Here is a 17,495-nt window from a genome sequence, read left to right as displayed (position 1 = left end):
GTATCTCTGGAGTGCAAACACCAGCAGCAACCAGCAGCCTGGGAGTGCCTCTTGCCAGATCTCCTGGGTATGGAGGATGGGCTGTTTTCCACAGGTGATGGCACTCCTAGCCCTAATACACTCCCAGAACTCCGAGGTTTTAAAAAGAAAGAGGGATACTGAAAAATTAAAGCAACTTAGCCCTGCAAAACTGCCATGGGGGAAGCTGTGTCAGTGAAGGAGGGAGGACTGGTAAGGAACTGTGCACTGCAGGGGTCAGTGGCACATGCCCAGGAAAGAGTCTGCATTTAATGAATATGGAAAGAAAAAATCACAGTGGGGAAGAAAAAAGAAAAAGATCTGGGAGAACAAAAACTAACTGGCAGGTCCAAACTTGCAACAAAGCACATGATACCTGAATTGCCACTCAGTGAAACGTCTCCTTGCATAAAGCCTACCTTTAGATCTGCATTCAAATTTTGGCTTGCCCTGATTCCCTTTTGACTGGTGCTGTGGATGGAATATCATCTGACTGACAAATGCATGTACTGCAAAAAAATCAGGAGGTGATCAGTGCGTGGCTGGGCACTGATGCTTGCATGCAGGCTCTGCTGCTGGTCCCTGGCTGCTGTGCTGGCCTGCAGCACTCAGGGCTGGTGGCCACCAAAAGGCTCTGCAGCGGACAGCCCCCATGCCGCACTGCAGCATGCCAAGGTGGCCAGAGATCCCTTCACACTCTCTCCCTCCCGCAGCTCTGAATGACACATAGGCAGAGGGTTACACGCTTCAGGGTTACAGGGAAACTCCTGGCTTACCTGTCTAGTCCCACGTTCTGCATTAGCAGGTAACATGAGCAGAGGCTAACGCAAAGCTCCGTGTTTCCTTCAGTAGGAAAAAGAGAAGACTCTGACTGCAGGTCTGGGCAGGTAAGGAAGTACGAACCAGCTGTTCAGTCACCTCTGGGGGCAGACATGGGGCTGTTGTAATGTTGAGCCAATACATGTTTTTCCTTATTTAAAAGAAAATATTTCAAGGCTTAATCTTTTTTCTGGATAATGCTCTGCACTGTAGAAACTTCCCTGAGCCAAAGCAGGAGGGGGGATACATGGTATCGGAACCCCAGTTCTACTTGACTCCTCTCTGTGGCCCAAGCACCATTATTCCTAGCTCAGTGGCAGGGAGTCACATAGCTAGACACTGACACCCCCTGCCTCTACTGTGTGAATTCCCCTCTGTCTATATGGCAGCCCTAATTTGGGATATTCAGCCACTTCCTCAGTTAAGATGTAATCAGCCAAATGTTCACCATTTTGCTTTTTAAAGCTAGTGAATTCCCCATGCTTCAACATCACCCCGGGTGCACGTTTATCAGCAGCCCACATGCCACAGGGGGGATAAGCCCATGGTGTGTGTTTTCCCTGGTGTGCCCCAGATTACCACTCAGCTAGGGGGGTCATCTCTCCTTGCTTTAAAGGGGCTTTGCCACCAGTCACCCCTCCAGGATCTGCCAAAGCCACGGTCACTGTACAGAGAGGCTCATTCATTGCTTTCTTTGGGATCTGGTGGCACAAAGCCAATGGGGAAGCTCTCTGAAACACGCACCTCTCCTCCTTCCCTGACCCAGAGAGTGGGCACATGTGCTCTGACAAGTTAGTCTACAACAAAGCAGGCACTGTTCCTAAGCACGCAGCTTGGTAGATGGTATCAGTCAGCAGCAGCCCAGAATCTGGAGCTCAGGACCTTTTAGTGGTAACAGACGCACCAAAAAATCACCACTGCCATCACAAAGGGTTTGCTTCCCAAAGTGACAACAGTTCCCAGTGCTTGTGCCCATTTGTAACACAAACCAACGGGGCGACCAGCTGGGCTCAGTGGATCAGCCATGCTTGCGGGAAGTCACTGGTTTGTTGGCTTCATCCTCCCCAGTCTCAGCACGATCCCAGAGCAGGGGCAGGTATTGTTCATGCATTGATGGCATTGGCAACGTCTGTGAACACAAGACGGCTGGGTCTCTGGAGGGCTCCTTGACTTGTCAGCAGAATCTGCATTGAAGCAGTGAAAGATGAGACCCAGCAAGTCTGTCTTTGCTCAGGTGCATGTGCTTGGGCACAGACTGCACAGTATTGTAACTAGATTCCGCCCCTTACTAAAGGGAGGCTGGCTGACTAACATGGCATTAACAAGGCTGTGACAGAAAAATAGAACAGGCCAGAGAGCAAGTCAGCACATCCATGCCAGTTTAAAATCCCCACATCATTGGACTACTGGGTCTCACTATTTATATATACAAGGCAGCATGAAAAGACTTGAAACACCAAGAAGGCCTGGAAACATGCCATAGACTGAACTTTGCCTTTGCCTGTTGTTTTACACTCTCCCTCTCTTATGTTAAGCCTTTAAACTTGCGTAGTTTCCAAGGAGAGGTATCTGTGCATTAGCAAGCTCTGGAGGGATCTGAGGTATCCTGCTGGCCAGTCCCTATATAGGAAGGATCTGCAGTAAAAGTGCTAAGTTTAACTCTTGGCCTTGTCATTTCCCCCCCTTTACTACCTGAAGGGAAGTCCTCTATGTGCACTAAGAGAGGGATTTGATGTTTTCCCAGTATGCGCTACTCAGAGGACAAGATCCTTTGCTTTTATATAACAGTATTTCTTGCTTTCCCAAACCAGTGTATGGAATATGTTGACTATCTTTCATATTCCAACACACACATCTCCTTTGTGCTCCTTAGCAGGTTGGGAAGCATGTCTCAAAGTAATTTATAAGTACAGTTGTATTTATTATCTCCTCTTTCCCTTTCTGCCCACACCAAGCTTGCTACAGGTTATCTGAAGATGTAAAGTGTGTGGAAACTGAGAATTGTTTGGGAGAACTCCTGCTCCTGGAACTGGAAAAGCAATGGAAGACACAGGCAACACAGAGCAGCTGGAGAGGAATTCAGGAAAGGAGAGATGTCTATTCTATGGGGAGGCTGCATCGCTGGCTAAGAGACGTACCTGTTCCAACCATCCCTGCCGGCTGTGTCTTTCAGAAAGGCTTTTTGTATGGTGGCGGTGACAAAGGAAACAAAACACTGTGAAGCTGGCTGCAAATGATGGTGAGAAGTCCTTCTTCCCTATTTCTCCTACCTCTTGGTACACTGGGGAAGGAGATAGCCTCTTGTCAAAGGCCCATCTAGACCATTAACCAAAAACAACTGGCCAAGCTATCAAGCTCTTTCCTAACTCACAAATGTAGTAAGTCAGTGGTCTCTGAGGACCTTATCATTTCTCAGCATGCTGCATGCCTTTGAACACTCAGAAGTGGTCAAAGCAAAGCCGCCTTCTTTTTCTCTCCCCAAATTCAAATAGTGAACTCTCCTCCCTTTTCTCTTTCTGAGCCGTGCCTGCTCTGTGCCCAGCAAGGGTGGCCTGGAGGTGCTGACAAGACCAGATGTGCCATGCCACAACAATGTGCAGGCTTTCTGCCTGCATTCTTCAGGGCTTGCAGCACAGTTAACTGTTACGATTACAGGCAAGGCCCTCAGCAAGGCCTTGTTCCACACTTGCATCCTTAGGCAAAGCAGGGATACCTTAAAACTGGGTGGAAATTATTTGTTTTTCAGGGCCAAGGCAAAGGATCCTCAGTGCTTTGTGGGCATTGAAGCCCCGTCTCCCAGAAAATGGCATTCATCCTACTGCTCCCTTGTGGTGCCCTGGGTGGTAAACTGTAGTAAACTCACCCTTAATTACTGAAGTTGCCATTTTCTCTCTCCTAGTTGAGTAGAGCCAGCACTTTGCCTCCCCCGGCTCTTCATCCTAGTTGCCTGACTCTTCAGTCCATCCTAAGCTCTCCAAAATGCTCATGCCCCCTATCTCCAGGGCTGGCAGAGATGGGGGAAGCCCTCCTGAGGTCTTACATGGTTTCCTTACCCTACAACCCTACAAAAACTCTTTCATCCTGTAAGAAAAGCAGTGCAGGTACCAGTGGCTGTAGTAACAGACTCGCTGGCCCCTGCTGCCTACCTTGCTCTGCGATGCCTGGGAAGATGCTGCATCTCGCCCATGTTCCAGCAGCTCCTGCTCCAGTTCATCCTGTTCCTCGGTGGGATCAAAGTTGTACATGGGCATGAGCTGGTGCCGTAGCTTCTCCAACCTGCCCATGGGAGGGAAGGGAAAGGGTTGGTTGGGAAGGACAGATGCTCAGGCTGCCTTCCCCACCCCACTGCTGAGGCTTTCTGCAGGCTGTTTCTCCTGCTGCACAGGGATTCTGCTCTTGTTGCTCTTGCTGGATAAGGGTCATGTCCTGTCCTGCAGGGATGAGGATAAGAACCTACTGCACACAGCTGGCAGGAGTGGAAGATACCCAGAGTGCAGTTACAGGGATTAATTGCCATCACTAATCTATGTTGGCAGGCATTACGCACAGAGGAATCAGACAGGGATTTAAGTTCCTGCAGACTTTAAAAGATCAAGCTCTATGTGGTGCAACAAAAGAGACAGTGGAACATACTGGCTAGGCATTTTGCGACTTCTCCCCCTGTCCCTCTGCCCACAACAGCCAGTCCTGCCATGTCACACTATGTCTGCCAGCAGAAGTCCACTTTTAGCTCCAGTGGCCTAAGAGTAGTACTTTAATTCTGGGGTTGAAGTACATAAAAAATAAATAGAAAATAATAAAAAATAAATAGAAAATAGGAAAGAGATAGGTTCTCATAGGAGGCTGACGCCTGTGGACACACTGTTCCTACTCACATCATTGCTCCAAATGACAGAGCTATGAAGTATTACCCCAAGGGGTCTCCCTAAATACTGGGCAGCTCAGAGATGGAAGATGGATGGGTGGGCATGCTCCTGTGAAAACACTGAGCCCTGCCTTAGTAGCTGAGTTTTGGGGGGTGGGAGAGGGAAACACATAAGCAGTTACTGGCAGTGTCACTACAAATATCTATTTTGGCAAGTGTTAGGATGACACATTCCCTCCCTGCTTCTATATGGGTTTGCCAATACAACCATTATCTCCAGCAGCGCTATGTTCACACAGGCCAAGCATTAGCTGCTCCTGTGGCAGTAGCCAGATCTGGGCTTCAGGGTCTGGCTTGGAAATTTTACAGTGGGCAGCAGCACTTCTTGAAAGTCTGTGGCCAGGCCAGGCCTGCCACAAGGAGTCAGGCAGGGAGGAGGTACCACATCTAATGGATCTTCACCAGTGTCTCTGCTGTCAGAGATGGAAGAATCAAGACGTGTGTCTCTCTGCATGCTGCTCTCCTCTCTATTTTCAGCCAGGAGCTTAACAAGGAAATTAAGACACTAAGTCTTGGACTAGAAAGCTGCATCTCTGCACTATGCTCCTGCCAGTTGCTGCGACTGCAGCTAAAGAGGCCTTCAGCCTTGCAAGGCCAGTGTCATTGGCCCAGGCTGTTGGAAAACATAGGGATCTGGGAATGGCTGAAATGTGAGATCCACACCTCCCATGACAGAGTTCCCAGCTTCTTTATACACTCATAACCCTTTCCTCTGTTTTAGTGCATCTCATAGATGAAGCATGAAGAGTTTGCAGGATCCCCTAACCTCCCCCTGCTCAACCATGTTTTCCTTTCCAAAGCTGCAGAGGAGTCTTTGAAGCTCTGGTGTTAGAAGGTGGGCCAATACCCAGAGTGCAGTGTCCCTACTCCTGCCTCATTCACACACAGCTGATTCCCCATAGGCTTGTTCTCAGACAGCCATCCCTTACACTCTCCCCATCTCCCTGCCTCCTTCCTAGCTCTCTCTGGATTTTGAAGCACTGAGTTCCCTTCAGCCAACAGTAGACGTTACTTACCTCTTCCTCTTCCTGATATACAGAACCTGAAGGAGAAAGAAAACCATCGTTACCACAGTCCCAGTAGGATAGGGAACAGCTGGGAAGAGAAATTTTGGGCACAGGGCACACAGAAAGGAGGTGTAGCAAGTCTGGTGTCACTGCGTGCCAAAGCAGGGGGAAGGGAGAAGTGACAACCGAAAATGAAATTTCGTATGCGTCAGTGTAAGCTCGGTAGCACATCATGTGTGACACTAAGTGCTCGAGTGGCCTGTTATTAGGTGTGTTAGTAGTAGTAAGAGTATTAGGTGTATTATTATTAGGTGTAGCTCAGCACATTTCTGGTGGCTGCGGGACATATGTTGCAATTTAAGAGTGGATGAAGAACCTTCCCTCTGTGGTTTTCATCTGTAGATTTCCTACAGCGTAGAAGTGCTCTTACCCCCTCCCCAGTATAAAGGGAAGCAGCAAAGAGGGCATGCTCAGTGACTTGCCTCGTGTCAGCCAGTAAGAGTGGCTGCGCTGGGAAGAAAGTGAGGCTTTTGGCCTCCAGAGCCTTGTTCTGAGAACTACGAACGCTGGATGTTGCTCTTGGGAACTTATGACCGTTTCCAGGATAATGTTTCCAGGTTCTCTTAGGGGCTTTTGGAAAAACTCCTCCTTGGGCCTGCAGTGAAATTTTGCAGTAGTCCCTTTCTGTAGGCTCCTCTGATGGTTGTATTAGTGAAGCTCTTCCTCATACGAGGAATGGGAGCTTGCCGCTACCTTCTGTTTTCTGTTGGCAGGTAAACGATCCGGTTATATATCAAAAGAAGAACTGCAGCACTTGCATTGCCTGTGTCAGGCCCAGAACTATAGTTTCTGAAAGCTTCTGCCTACAGCATTAATGGCAAGGTTAGTTACACAGCAAATCCTCAAGGACTTTCCTGATACCCAGCAAGTAGAACCTTGGAAATGCAGTCCAGAATGAGTCTAGCTATAATGGATTCAGGCCACTTTAATTCAAAAAGGTATGTCCATAGGGGAGATTAATGCGGTTTCAACAGTCTGCTTTAAAAGTTAATTTGGATGAACTTTCTTGCAGGGCCCCATGTTGACAAGGTTTAAATCAATGCAGCTGTTCCAGTTAACAAGTCAGAACAGAATCTGCTTTGTGTTCTTTTAACTGAACTTCCTATTGCTATTAAAAATAAATACTGATACTACATATGGCTTCCTCTAGGCCTGCTGAGCATCCCGTTCGGACTAGACCTCAGGGAGACTGCAGAAATATTGGAGCACTGGATAAAGGCTTTAAAAAGAAAGGGATCTCAGGAACTATCAGTTCACAGCAGTTCTGGGTGAGCCTTTAGTAGAACACAAATAAATTATTTAACCCAAATCAGTCTTAGAGCCTCTTTGCCACCCTCCACCCTCAACAGACAGAGAAATATTTAGCAGGGCTCTCTCACCATAGCTACAGCCAACCCAATCACAGTAATGATCCCAAAGGACAGCAGCATTGTGCTCATGCTGGGTCCAGTGCTGGCCACATCTGGGATTTTGGTGCTGTTGAAACTGGTAGTCTCAGGGCTTATGGTAGCTGTTTCTGGTACAGTCACATCCAGAGTTGTTCCTGGGTCTGGCTTGGCTGTGGTGGTGGTGCTGTGATACAAGTCATGCACAGAGGGTGAGCTGTAACTCATCCTGCCAGCTCTTGGTAGCTCCTTTTACCAAGCTGTTGTCCTCACCCATCAGCTACAGAAGCGGAGAGCTGCCCTTTGTATCAAGGACCCTCATGTGAGACCTATCCCGTAGCATCATCGCTGATGGGTTTTTCTTCATCAGAACCACACTGGTTTCTGCCTAGAAAAGAATGAGAACAAATGAACAGTGCAGAGCTCTTACAGACAGGCACAACCTTCTCCAAAGCTTCCCAATTCACCAAGTACAATTTTTGAGAGCAGCTCACAGATGCCCACTCAAAATAAGAAACAGATTTTTCAGGTGTACTGAGAGTCAGTACAAAGTCATGCCCGATTCACTTGAAGTCAGTGATACGCCCTCCCCTTGCTGTTTCAGCTCTGCCTCCTTGCAGGCACTCGGCAGATCTATGTGGGGACAACCTCAGAACCCCTGTCTTTCGTCTGCTCCAGGCTGAGCCAGGTGGCCTCTGTCCACCCTGGGAGATACAGCATTTTTCTGCTTCTGTCTCTTGCTTTTAATTTTTGGAAAGTTACATGGATCCCCTTAAGTTTATCAGTGGGAACACATCCAATAAAATGGTACTCAGCTGTGAGGCATCCATATCTCAGGATGCTTTTTACTGAATCCAAAGTAGGACTTCCCTGTTGTGATAGTCACTGGTGACTGGTAAGTCACTGCACTATCTACTGCCCCATGCGCTCTGGAAAGGCAGCTTCCTTAAAGCAGTGAGTTGCACCGGTCCCCCATCTGCTACTAAAGACAGTGAGTATTTCTCAAGTCCCCCATGAAAGCACCCACTCAAGCTTAGTCATGCACTACTAATTATCAATATTAATTTTAAAATTAATCCAATTTTGGAGTTGTGAAATTTGATAGATCTATTCATGCTGAAAACATGAAAGGTTTTAATTGCTTCATGTTTCTATTGTGCAAATGATCAGGAGTTGCAAAACACCATGGCATGATCCTATGGCAAGTATTTGCACAACTTTGTTTATAAAACCACTGTATATAACATTAGTTCAGCAATTGCTTCCGTGAAAATGCAGCTACCTCTGGACCAGAGCAGTGCCAACCCCAAGAACTACTGTAGCAGTCCTCTGATAATTTGTCGGCAGTTTAGCAGACATTACATGTCTGGACTGGAATGCAGCTGGGACATAGGGGTTAATGAGCTCTGAGCAGAAAAAGATGTGCCTGCAAAGAGAAATGAGCCATTGTTCTGCTCCACTCTGTTCTATTCTAGGCGAGGTTATTGCGCAGTTCCCATTACTGTGATGCCTTACTGCTGTCCATAACTGCATTAAGCAGTGTAATTAACATCTGTCACCAACAACTGAAACAGAGAAATCACACCAGGCAAACGGCACCAGGCCACCCTGTGGTCAGTCAGCAGCCCGAGCAACCACCTCAACTTGCACAGCACTTGGCCTGCATCTCCCTGAGCAGGTAAATCTCCCACCACACATGCAGGATCTGTCTCACAGCTCCCTGTGAACAACTTTGTGAAGCAGGAGTTGCTGGAGGATTTTGAAGTGCCTGGGAGACTGTGGGAGCTGTCAAACTCCCATGAGTTTCTAGAGAAATGTGAAGATAGCAGTTCTGGTCCAGTCCCACCTAACATTATGCTGAGACACAAGTTCGTTGCAGCTGAAAGGGACCGTGTTCTTCACTGACCACCAAACCATGCACGCCTAGTTTAAACCATGTGGCACCTGGATTTCCCCAGCCATTGCTGACCACAGTGGAGCTCAGGTGTAGTGGACACTCGGACGCAAAGATGGCAAATTTGAAATCTGAGTGCCGCAACAGCAGCAGCAGCTACAGCCCAGCAGGGAAAGGGAAGGAACTGTTGAGCAGGTATTGGGCAGGCTGAGCAGCTGCTCAGAGATAATCATCGATTTGTGCTATTCACGGAAACTCTCCATGACAATAATTCACATTTTAAAAAAAGCCACTACCAAGGAAACAAAAAGTGGAAAAAGAGCCTAAGTGAAAGGAGTGAAGCAGGCCCAAGGGCTTTGCAAAGTGTGGCTCCAGATCTCGAACAGGTCCTGAATTTTGGAAACAAAATGGGTTAGGCCTTCGTCTCAGTGCAGTGTCAGTTTTGGGAAACCACTGGAACTTGGACGTTGAAGCTGATACCAAGCCTTTAGGCAAGACCCCTTTTGTATGGACCACACACTGTGCTGCTGTGCATTGCTCCTCTGAATAAAGTTAGGCTAGGTTAACATTAGCCAGCTGAAAATCTGGTCAAGTGGGAATGGGGGCTCTTGTTCGTGCTCTCAGCGTCCTGCCCATGCTGAAGGATTCCCAAGCCCCGAGACCTAGCTCTAAAAGCGGTCCTGTATGAAAGGTTTCTGACATGGCTTAGACAACCAGTTCTAGGTCCAGATGAGGGTATTTCTGTTCCCAAGCCCCTTCTGGTCCAGGTTGCAGAGGGCCAGACGGGGAGGCTGAGTGCAAGGATGGCCCAGGGCCCACAGCTTACAACAGTAGAGCTGGGGGTGGATGATCTTTCCCACCACCTTCCTTTCCCAGTTGTCACCCTGGTGCTGGAAGTTTGATCTGCAGGCTGGGCACACTCCAAGTCTCCGATGGCTGCTCTAGGGCCAGGGACAGCTGCTACCTATCGCTGGCAGGTTTCAGCATAGTCCGTGCACAAATAGAACAGAACAGAAGAGGAACCAGATCCTCAGCTGCTGCGAGCTGGCATTCTTCCATTGCCTGCACTAACAGAGCTTCTCACACAGCCAGGACCGTTCTGTGCTGGGCTCTGCTGGGTCTGGGAATAAAGAGAACATGTTTGTTTCTCTCCTAAGCCAGCATTTCCAAACTGGTCTCTGCTAGGCGCTGCAGTGGCCAACACCTCTGAGATGCAGAACATTGTGTCAGGCACTAGCTTGAGGCTGCTGGCTTTTCTGAGTCTTGGTTTTAATCTCTCTGTGCTGCAGTTTCCTCTCGGGTACGACAGGAATAGAGGTTTGTGTCACAGGGATGAAGATGGGTCATGGGGTCTCTAGATGAAGGCGGCAAATAATAACTAGTATTTTTTCTGCACTACTTCACCAAGATGAAGTGTCTGTAGTAATTCAGCAATGCAAGCAGCATTGGGTTGCTGTTGGCTACGGGATGTGGCTTCCCAGTGCGTGAACTTGTGGCTTCCTCTCCCCCTGCTACAGGGCTGACCAGGCTCCAGGGCAGCCCCCAGGGTAGGGGGGGAAGCCCCAACCCGTGTGTCCCGGAGCACCTCAGCTTGTCACCCTCCTGCTGTCAGAGAGGTGCCACGGCCCCATCCCACCCTGGCACAGGCGCGGGGACGCTCCCCAGCAATGTCACCGCTCCTCTGACTCCGCACTGATAGAAAACGGACATACAAGCAATCACCCTGACCCCTAACCCTTTCCGGGCAGTGCCACCCCACAGCTGGCGGGGCACTCCATCCCTGCGGGAAGTCACTCCTTCCCCGTCCCGGGGAGAAGTTTCCAGACGGATAACGGGTTATACGGCCCTTCCCGCTCCGAAACGCTACCCAGGCGGCGACGGATCAGCCCCGGGGCTCGCAGCCGGCTCCCCGCCGCAGTGCTGCCTGCGCTCCGCGCCCGCGGCTCCGGCCACCCGCAGCGCTCCGCCTCGCCCGGCCGGGGCTGGGCGGGCCTCGCCGGGGCGACCGGGACAGAGACGGGGTCGGCACCGCGCGGGAGCCGCCGCCCGCCCTTCCCCGCCGCCGAGAGGCCGCGGCAGCCCCCGCCTGCGCCCGCGGCCCGGCGGGACGGGACGGGGCGGCGCGGCCGGACGCCCCCGCGGCCCAGCCCGCCGCCGCCGCGCCCCTCCCCGGAGGCAGCCGCGTTTCAGCGCCGCGCCCCCCCCGCTGGGGCGGCTGCTGCCCGCCGGCGCCCCCGGCCCGCCGGGGCCGGCACTTACTGAGCGCTCCCCGCTGAGGCGTCCGGTCCCCCCGGAGCGCCGCTGGCGGTGGGGCCGCCGGGGGGCCGCGCCCTCGGCCGCGGGGCCGCGCTGCCCGCGAGGGGCGGGCCGGGCCGGGCCGGGCCGGGCTGCTCGGCTCCGCGCGCACCACCGCACGGCCGGCGGCCCCGCCCCGCCGCTCTACGCCCCAGGCGATTGGCCAGCGCCCGCAGGGCTCGGCTCGCGGTTGGTGAGTGCGCCTGTCACTCACGCGCGAGGCGGCGGCGGGCAGGCGGTGCGGCGGCGCTCGGTGAGCGGCGGGAGCGTCTCGGCTGTGTGGCCGTGCCCCCCATACCCCTTCCCCAAGTCCCCCACACCCCTTCCCCAAGTCCCTCACCGCAGGCTGCGGTGCGGGAAGCGGCTGTCCACGGCCCCGGCCCCCGCGGGAGCCGGCTGCGCCTCCAGCCCCGCCAGTGGCGGTAGCCATGAGGTGAGGCGTCGCTGATCGGGCGTGCTCGCCTCTGAGGGGCCCGCCTGCCTCTGTGGGGCCCCCGGGCCCGCCGCCGCCCCCCAGGTAAAGGGACCCCGCGCCAGCGCTGCGGTGCAGGCCAGGAGGGGTGCCTGGCGTTGGTGAGGGTATTGCGTGCACAGGGAGGGTCGGGACAGCTGGAAGGAAAGGCGGGCTCCCGTACCGGCAGTGTTCTGTGGGGCTCGTTTACCGCCGGAAAGCCGCCCGGTCACTGAAGGTGGGTGGGTGGCTCCCTGGCTGGCAAATGGGGACTTGTACCCCCTCCCCCGGTACGGCCAGCGGGGCTGTGCGAGGGGCCGGTTCAGCTGACCACTAACCCAGCAGCAGAAAGGTATCGACTTGTACAGCACAAGCCCCAGCTCCTGCCCGAGCCTTGTGAGTGAGACAGGGAGTGTAGGGCAGGGGCCAAGAGTGGGACAGGCCGTGCCTTTCAGTGGTCACCAGTGTACGTGTTGGACCACAGTGAGTGGGGAACTGGGGGTTGAACAGACCAAACCACAGAACTGCAGGAAAAAAATATATGCCTGTGTGCAAACAGGTATTTGCACCAAGAAGTAGCATACAGGGACTGTTCTTGGCAGGGGCCTTGCATCAGTAGCTGGTCTCCTTTATTAATAATGACAATAGTGGCAGCATTGTTCCAGCCATGGCCAATTAAAGTCTTATCTGCGTCCCTAACAATACTGATGGTTAATGTTTTATTCCTTTAGTGTTCCTCTTGTGGCAGTATCCCCAAAACAGGGCCTTGGAGTAGGGAGGTGCTCGTGTAAAGACTGTAGCTGTCAGACTGCTTATGCATAACGAAGGCAAGTTTTCATAGGAGCTGCTTATCTCTCTGATGGGGGTAAGGAAGATGGTAAGAAAGGGATCCTTGCGCTTTTAGAGCACCTGCCCTTTGGCCAGGAGGTAGCAGGTAAGCCAATCTCGAGATCTTTGCTGCAGGGTATTCCTTCTGCTGCTTCCCTGGGCTCTGTTTGGTTTGATTTTGCAAAGGAGGGCAGTGGAGGCCTGAGTCTTCCCACAGTTTCACTGTGCAGCAAGAGCAGGGCAGGCCCCACACTGCTGCCTGCGCATGCAGCAGGGTCCAGGGTTGCTGCAGGGGTTCAGTGCCAGCATCTGCCCAGGTGGGAGCTGACCCAGCCTCCCCAGATCTCCCTGCAGCAGCCGCACTCCTACAGAGCAGAGAGCCACCCACCCTGGGTGCTGCTGGCTGCTGGGGAGAGGTATTTAGTTGTTTGTGTGGTGGTTTTCCGGAGGAGTTGGAGGAGGGGAGGTTGTGGCCTCTCCAAGACAGTGATGAAAAGCAGCCATCATTAGAGGAATGGGAATGGGTGCTCAGGGAAGCCCACAGTGGCTCCAGGGACTGTGAGTCAGAAGGGAGGGGGGCCCTCATTTCTGATGGATCACAGCAGGAAAGTGGGGTTGTTCTGTTTGTCTCCGTTAAAACACAGTTCCAAGTGTGAGATGCAGCAGCTGTTTTGTAAAGTTTCATGTCCTTTGTCTCCTGCAGTCATCTTGTTTGTTTTCTTCCCTCTCTGTCTGGCTGTGCCTGTTCTGTCCTTTAAGAGACTGACTTCCCTCTGGCAGGGTTTGCCTTTTCTGGCCTTTGCGTCTTTCAAGTGTTTCTCTTCCCTCTGGTTGTACCTTGTGAGCTTTTCTCCTTCCCCTGCTCTTAGCAGCTCAGCCCTGGCTCTGTTGCCCCTTGTGTGCTCTGTGGGGATGGTGACAGTGTGGAGGACCCTTGACCCATGGAGTCAAGGTCTTCTGTGAGCGCACCCACTAACCTAGGACTTGTGGTTTATGAACAGAGAGAAGAATAAAAGAAAGAATCTAGAAGAGAGTGAAGGTCTTCCTGCAGGGAACCGGGGTGACCCACCCATGGGGTGGAGAGCCAAGGGGCTGGAGCTGAAGGTTGGTGTGTCTGTGGCTTTCTGGGACCAAGGATAGGCAGGAGTGCTGTGTCTGTGTGTAGGCACACTCACTTCTGCCTTGCCATGGGCACAGACTGGCCTCCTAGTAGCTCTGGCCTGCGGAGATGGGCAGCTCTGCAAAGAAATGGGTTGCAGTGGCAGAGCTGGTTAGCTGTCACCTGAATCTTTTCTTGGGGTAATCATTTGTTACTCTTAGGGTGTGAGTAATTGTTTTGTACCTGTGGGCTGGGATTAGGGCAAGCAGTCTGCATTCTGTCAGAGGGGAACCTGTGATTTGCTAGCGTGAGTACTCTTGCCTCCTTTTCTAGACCAGAAGAGCTGCAAACCAGTGCCATTTTCATGCTGCCCTGAGGAGAACGCACTGATTGTGGTCAGCTGGTGCTTAGCCACAGCGGCTTGTGGTAGCACCAAATGTCCTGGAGATCTAGCACTGACTAGGTCAGCTGGTGGCAACGAGGAACACATGTGGAAGCCAGGAACTGATTTCAGAACAATGAGATGCCTCACGCACCCACTGCTCAGGAGGTTGTTGGGTCTCTCACCTCAGTGTGTGCTAGGGGGATTGAGTCAAAGTGAACGTCCTATCCTCAGTCCAAAGCAGTCATCTCTGAGGCAGAGCTGCAGTACAAGACCTCGGCTTGTGACTGCCACTGATGTGGTCAAATACTGGCAGAAGGTGTTTGAGACAAATGGGATCCCTGAAGCAAGAGAATCCAGTGAATATATCCTGGCATTTGTCCTGGGAGCAAAAACAGTTAAGTAATAGGAAAAGAATAAGGTCTGTATGCGTGCCTCTCACTTTGTCATTTTGGTTGAATCCCTTACCTTTCTCTTTATCTCACTTATAGGAAGTAGAACAACTTTTCCCTACCTTAGATGGCAGAGAGGGTCAGGCATAGTTTATTAATGCCAGTAGAACACTTGGGGTCTCTTAAATGCCTTCTTTTGCAGAGACTGAAATGTAACCCATGACATATACACCCACACTGTACCCTGATTTGCTTGGTGGAATGATTCTTAATTTTACCTATTCTTCTGAGCCCCGAAAAGTAGCAGAAGAACAGTTGTACAGGGTTGGTTTTAAACATGCAGATAGGTTCTCCTAATCATTTGTGGTTTCCAACAGTCCCAGGCATATGTGTTTGTCAGCATGCTGGGTCTCCCCAGAGGATGCCTTTGGCAGGGTGCAGAGGACACCCAAGTGGCACCAGTGGGCAAGTTTTAAAGTGACCTTGTCTTCAGTTTCAGAGTTTGAACTCCAAAAGCCTCCACACTCCGCTTACAGCAGCGCAGCAGGAGCAAATCCAGCAGCTGAGCAACAAGCGACTAGAAAGGTAGGAGCATCCTCTTACAGTCGTTCCTTTGGAGGGTTTTCCTTCAGTCTTAATGCAGCCAGAAGAATGGTAGCAGAGAGAAGGCAGAAGACCATTAGCAGCTGACATGTCAAGTAACGGTGCTGTGTCTCATTGTGACTCAAGTGATGGGCATTTGCTGTTGTTGTCAGGGAGCAAATCACCTGTCTGGGAGCAAAGAGGGTTTAAGGGATGTTGCAGAGGAGCAGGAAACTGGCAGTGCTGACCCTGAGTTGGGTACATTTTCATTAAGCCCTTCTGTGCTTACAAAATTTAGCCTTGTCCCCTTCTGTCTGATTCAGCACTCTCTTCAGCTGCCAGTCCTATACTGGTCTGTGGTGTTGCTGTGCTTTCCTTTCTAGGCTTTGCCTGCAGGGGATTTCCCTGGTGTTGAGAGGTATCCATAGCTGTTGTAGCTTTGGCTTCCTTTTGGCCTCCATTTGCTTGCTCTGTGTGAGGGGTTGTCTTAGCAGAAAAATTAAATGGGTTTGGTGTGAAGGAGCTACTTGGAATGAGGCTGGGCCTGGGGAATACTGTGTGGGGAGAGGAAATACTCAGGAACTTGGATCATTTAGAAGGGTGGGAGATGCCTGGGAACATGTTTGGAGGCAGCATCCTCCTGCTTGTTTATGTGAGTGTGGTTATGATGTGGATCCTCATTTTGCTGTGCTGATTAATCCTGCCGTGTCTTATGCAGAATAGGATGTGAGGGTTTCTCAGGGAGTCAGTGTGTTAGCAGTGGTTACTGTTTGTAGGATCTGAGTGTCTTCCCTGAAATTGTCCTGCTGCTCTTGAGTCTTGTGTTAGGAGCAGAAATGCAAAATTCCCAGAGCTGGGAATTTGCTGACTTGCAAATTCCTTTGTCTTAAGTGCTGTTAAGTTTGCAACAAATCTCTGCTGTTCTACATGAAGAAGTGAGGTATGGTGCCTCACAGCAGCTGAAAACATAGCCCCAAAATTCATAGAATCATGGAGGTTGACAGAGACCGCTGGAAGTCTAGTCCACTCCCCCGCTCAAAGCAGGATCAACTAGAGCAAGTTGCTCAGTCATGCCCAATTCAGTTTTTAATATATCCGAAGAAAGATACTATGCAACCTCTCCGGACAGCCTGTTCCAGTGTTTGACCACCCTCACAGTGTTTAAAAAAAGAAGAGAGGGAAAAAAAAAAGGGGTGTGATTCTTAAGTTCAAATGAAATTTTCTGTATTTCAGTCTGTGCCCTTTGCCTGCCTTTTTTCTGGATACCACTGAACAGAGTCAGGCTCTGTCTTCTTTACTCCATCTCACCAGATACATATGGTCATTGATGAGATTTCACTCCCCTGCCCCCCCAGCCCAAGCCTTCCCTTCTCAAGGCTAAACTGTCCCAGCTCTCAATCTCTCCTTGTATGTCAGATGCTCCAATTCTTTAATCATCTTAATGGCCATTTGTTGGACTTACTCCAGTATGTCCATGGCTCTCCTCTACTGGGAGCCCAGCGCTCCAGATGTTTCCTACCAGTGCTGAATAGAGGGGAAGGATCCCCTCCCTTGACCTTCTGGCAGTGCTCTGCCTAATGCAGCCCAGGAAGCCATTGGCCTTCTTTTCCTGCAAGGGCACATTGCTGGCTCATGGTCAACTTGTCCACTCGATCCCCAGGGCCTTTTCTGCAAGGCCGCTGTCCAGCTGGTTGGCCCCCAGCCTGTACTGGTACATGGGATTATTCCTCCCCAGTTTATTGGACTTCGCATTACCCTTTGCTGAATTTCATGAGGTTCCTGTCAGCCCATTTCTCCAGCCTCCTGAAGTCCCTCTGAAAAGTAGCACACCCTATTAACCACTCCTCCCAATTTTCTATCATCTGCAGACATGCCAAGGGTACTCTCTGTCCCTTCATCCAGATCATTAATGAAGATGTTATGCTATATTGGCCCCACTATTAACCCCAGGGGTGCTCTGCTAGTGATCGGCCTTCAGCTGGACTTTGTTCCGCTGAACACAGCCCTCCGAGCCTGCCAGTTCAGTCAATTTTCAGTCCAGCTCATTTATCTAGTCCGTACTTCATCAGCTTGTATATGAGGATGTTGTGGGAGACAGTATCAAAAGCCTTGGGAAAGTCTAGATAAACAGTATTGATTACCCTCTCCTCCTGCACCGAGTTAGTCATTGTGTCATGGGTGGCTATTAGGTTGGTCAGGAACAGTTTCCCCTTTGTAAATCCATGCTGACTACTCCCAGTCACCCTCCTGTACTTAGTATGTTTGGAAACGATCTCTAGGACTATTTGTTCCATCCCTGTCCCTGGTATCGAGGTGAGGCTGACTGTCCTGTAGTTCCCTGGGTCCAGTGCTTGATAA

At 51.1% G+C, this 17,495-nt stretch overlaps 2 protein-coding genes across 4 annotated transcripts in view; one reads left to right on the top strand and one right to left on the bottom strand.

Annotated features, from left to right (window-relative positions):
* Window positions 1-1,858: 1,858 nt before the first annotated feature.
* Window positions 1,859-11,435, bottom strand: C8H3orf18 (chromosome 8 C3orf18 homolog). The gene is given in 6 exon segments (XM_076346117.1): window positions 1,859-2,021; window positions 3,984-4,113; window positions 5,779-5,804; window positions 7,209-7,448; window positions 7,450-7,602; window positions 11,368-11,435. Coding segments are annotated over 5 exon segments (519 nt in total). The 5' UTR covers window positions 7,492-7,602; window positions 11,368-11,435; the 3' UTR covers window positions 1,859-1,940.
* Window positions 11,436-11,623: 188 nt separating this feature from the next.
* The window catches only part of HEMK1 (HemK methyltransferase 1, mitochondrial release factors N(5)-glutamine), a 33,698-nt gene continuing 27,826 nt past the window's right edge, over window positions 11,624-17,495 (top strand). Inside the window, exons 1-5 of one of the 3 annotated variants that reach the window (XM_076346114.1) lie at window positions 11,624-11,656; window positions 12,586-12,788; window positions 13,684-13,786; window positions 14,115-14,560; window positions 15,049-15,140. In XM_076346114.1, the coding sequence (XP_076202229.1) occupies window positions 14,270-14,560; window positions 15,049-15,140 (383 nt within the window). In that variant the 5' untranslated portion in view covers window positions 11,624-11,656; window positions 12,586-12,788; window positions 13,684-13,786; window positions 14,115-14,269. Of the gene's footprint in view, window positions 11,657-11,776; window positions 11,921-12,585; window positions 12,789-13,683; window positions 13,787-14,114; window positions 14,561-15,048; window positions 15,141-17,495 lie in introns of those variants that run through there. The other 2 variants (XM_076346115.1, XM_076346116.1) reach the window with 2 other exon arrangements.

Source organism: Aptenodytes patagonicus, chromosome 8, assembly GCF_965638725.1.
Source record: "Aptenodytes patagonicus chromosome 8, bAptPat1.pri.cur, whole genome shotgun sequence".
Taxonomy (NCBI): Eukaryota; Metazoa; Chordata; class Aves; order Sphenisciformes; family Spheniscidae; genus Aptenodytes; species Aptenodytes patagonicus.
This window is presented reverse-complemented; position numbering and strand designations above follow the sequence as displayed.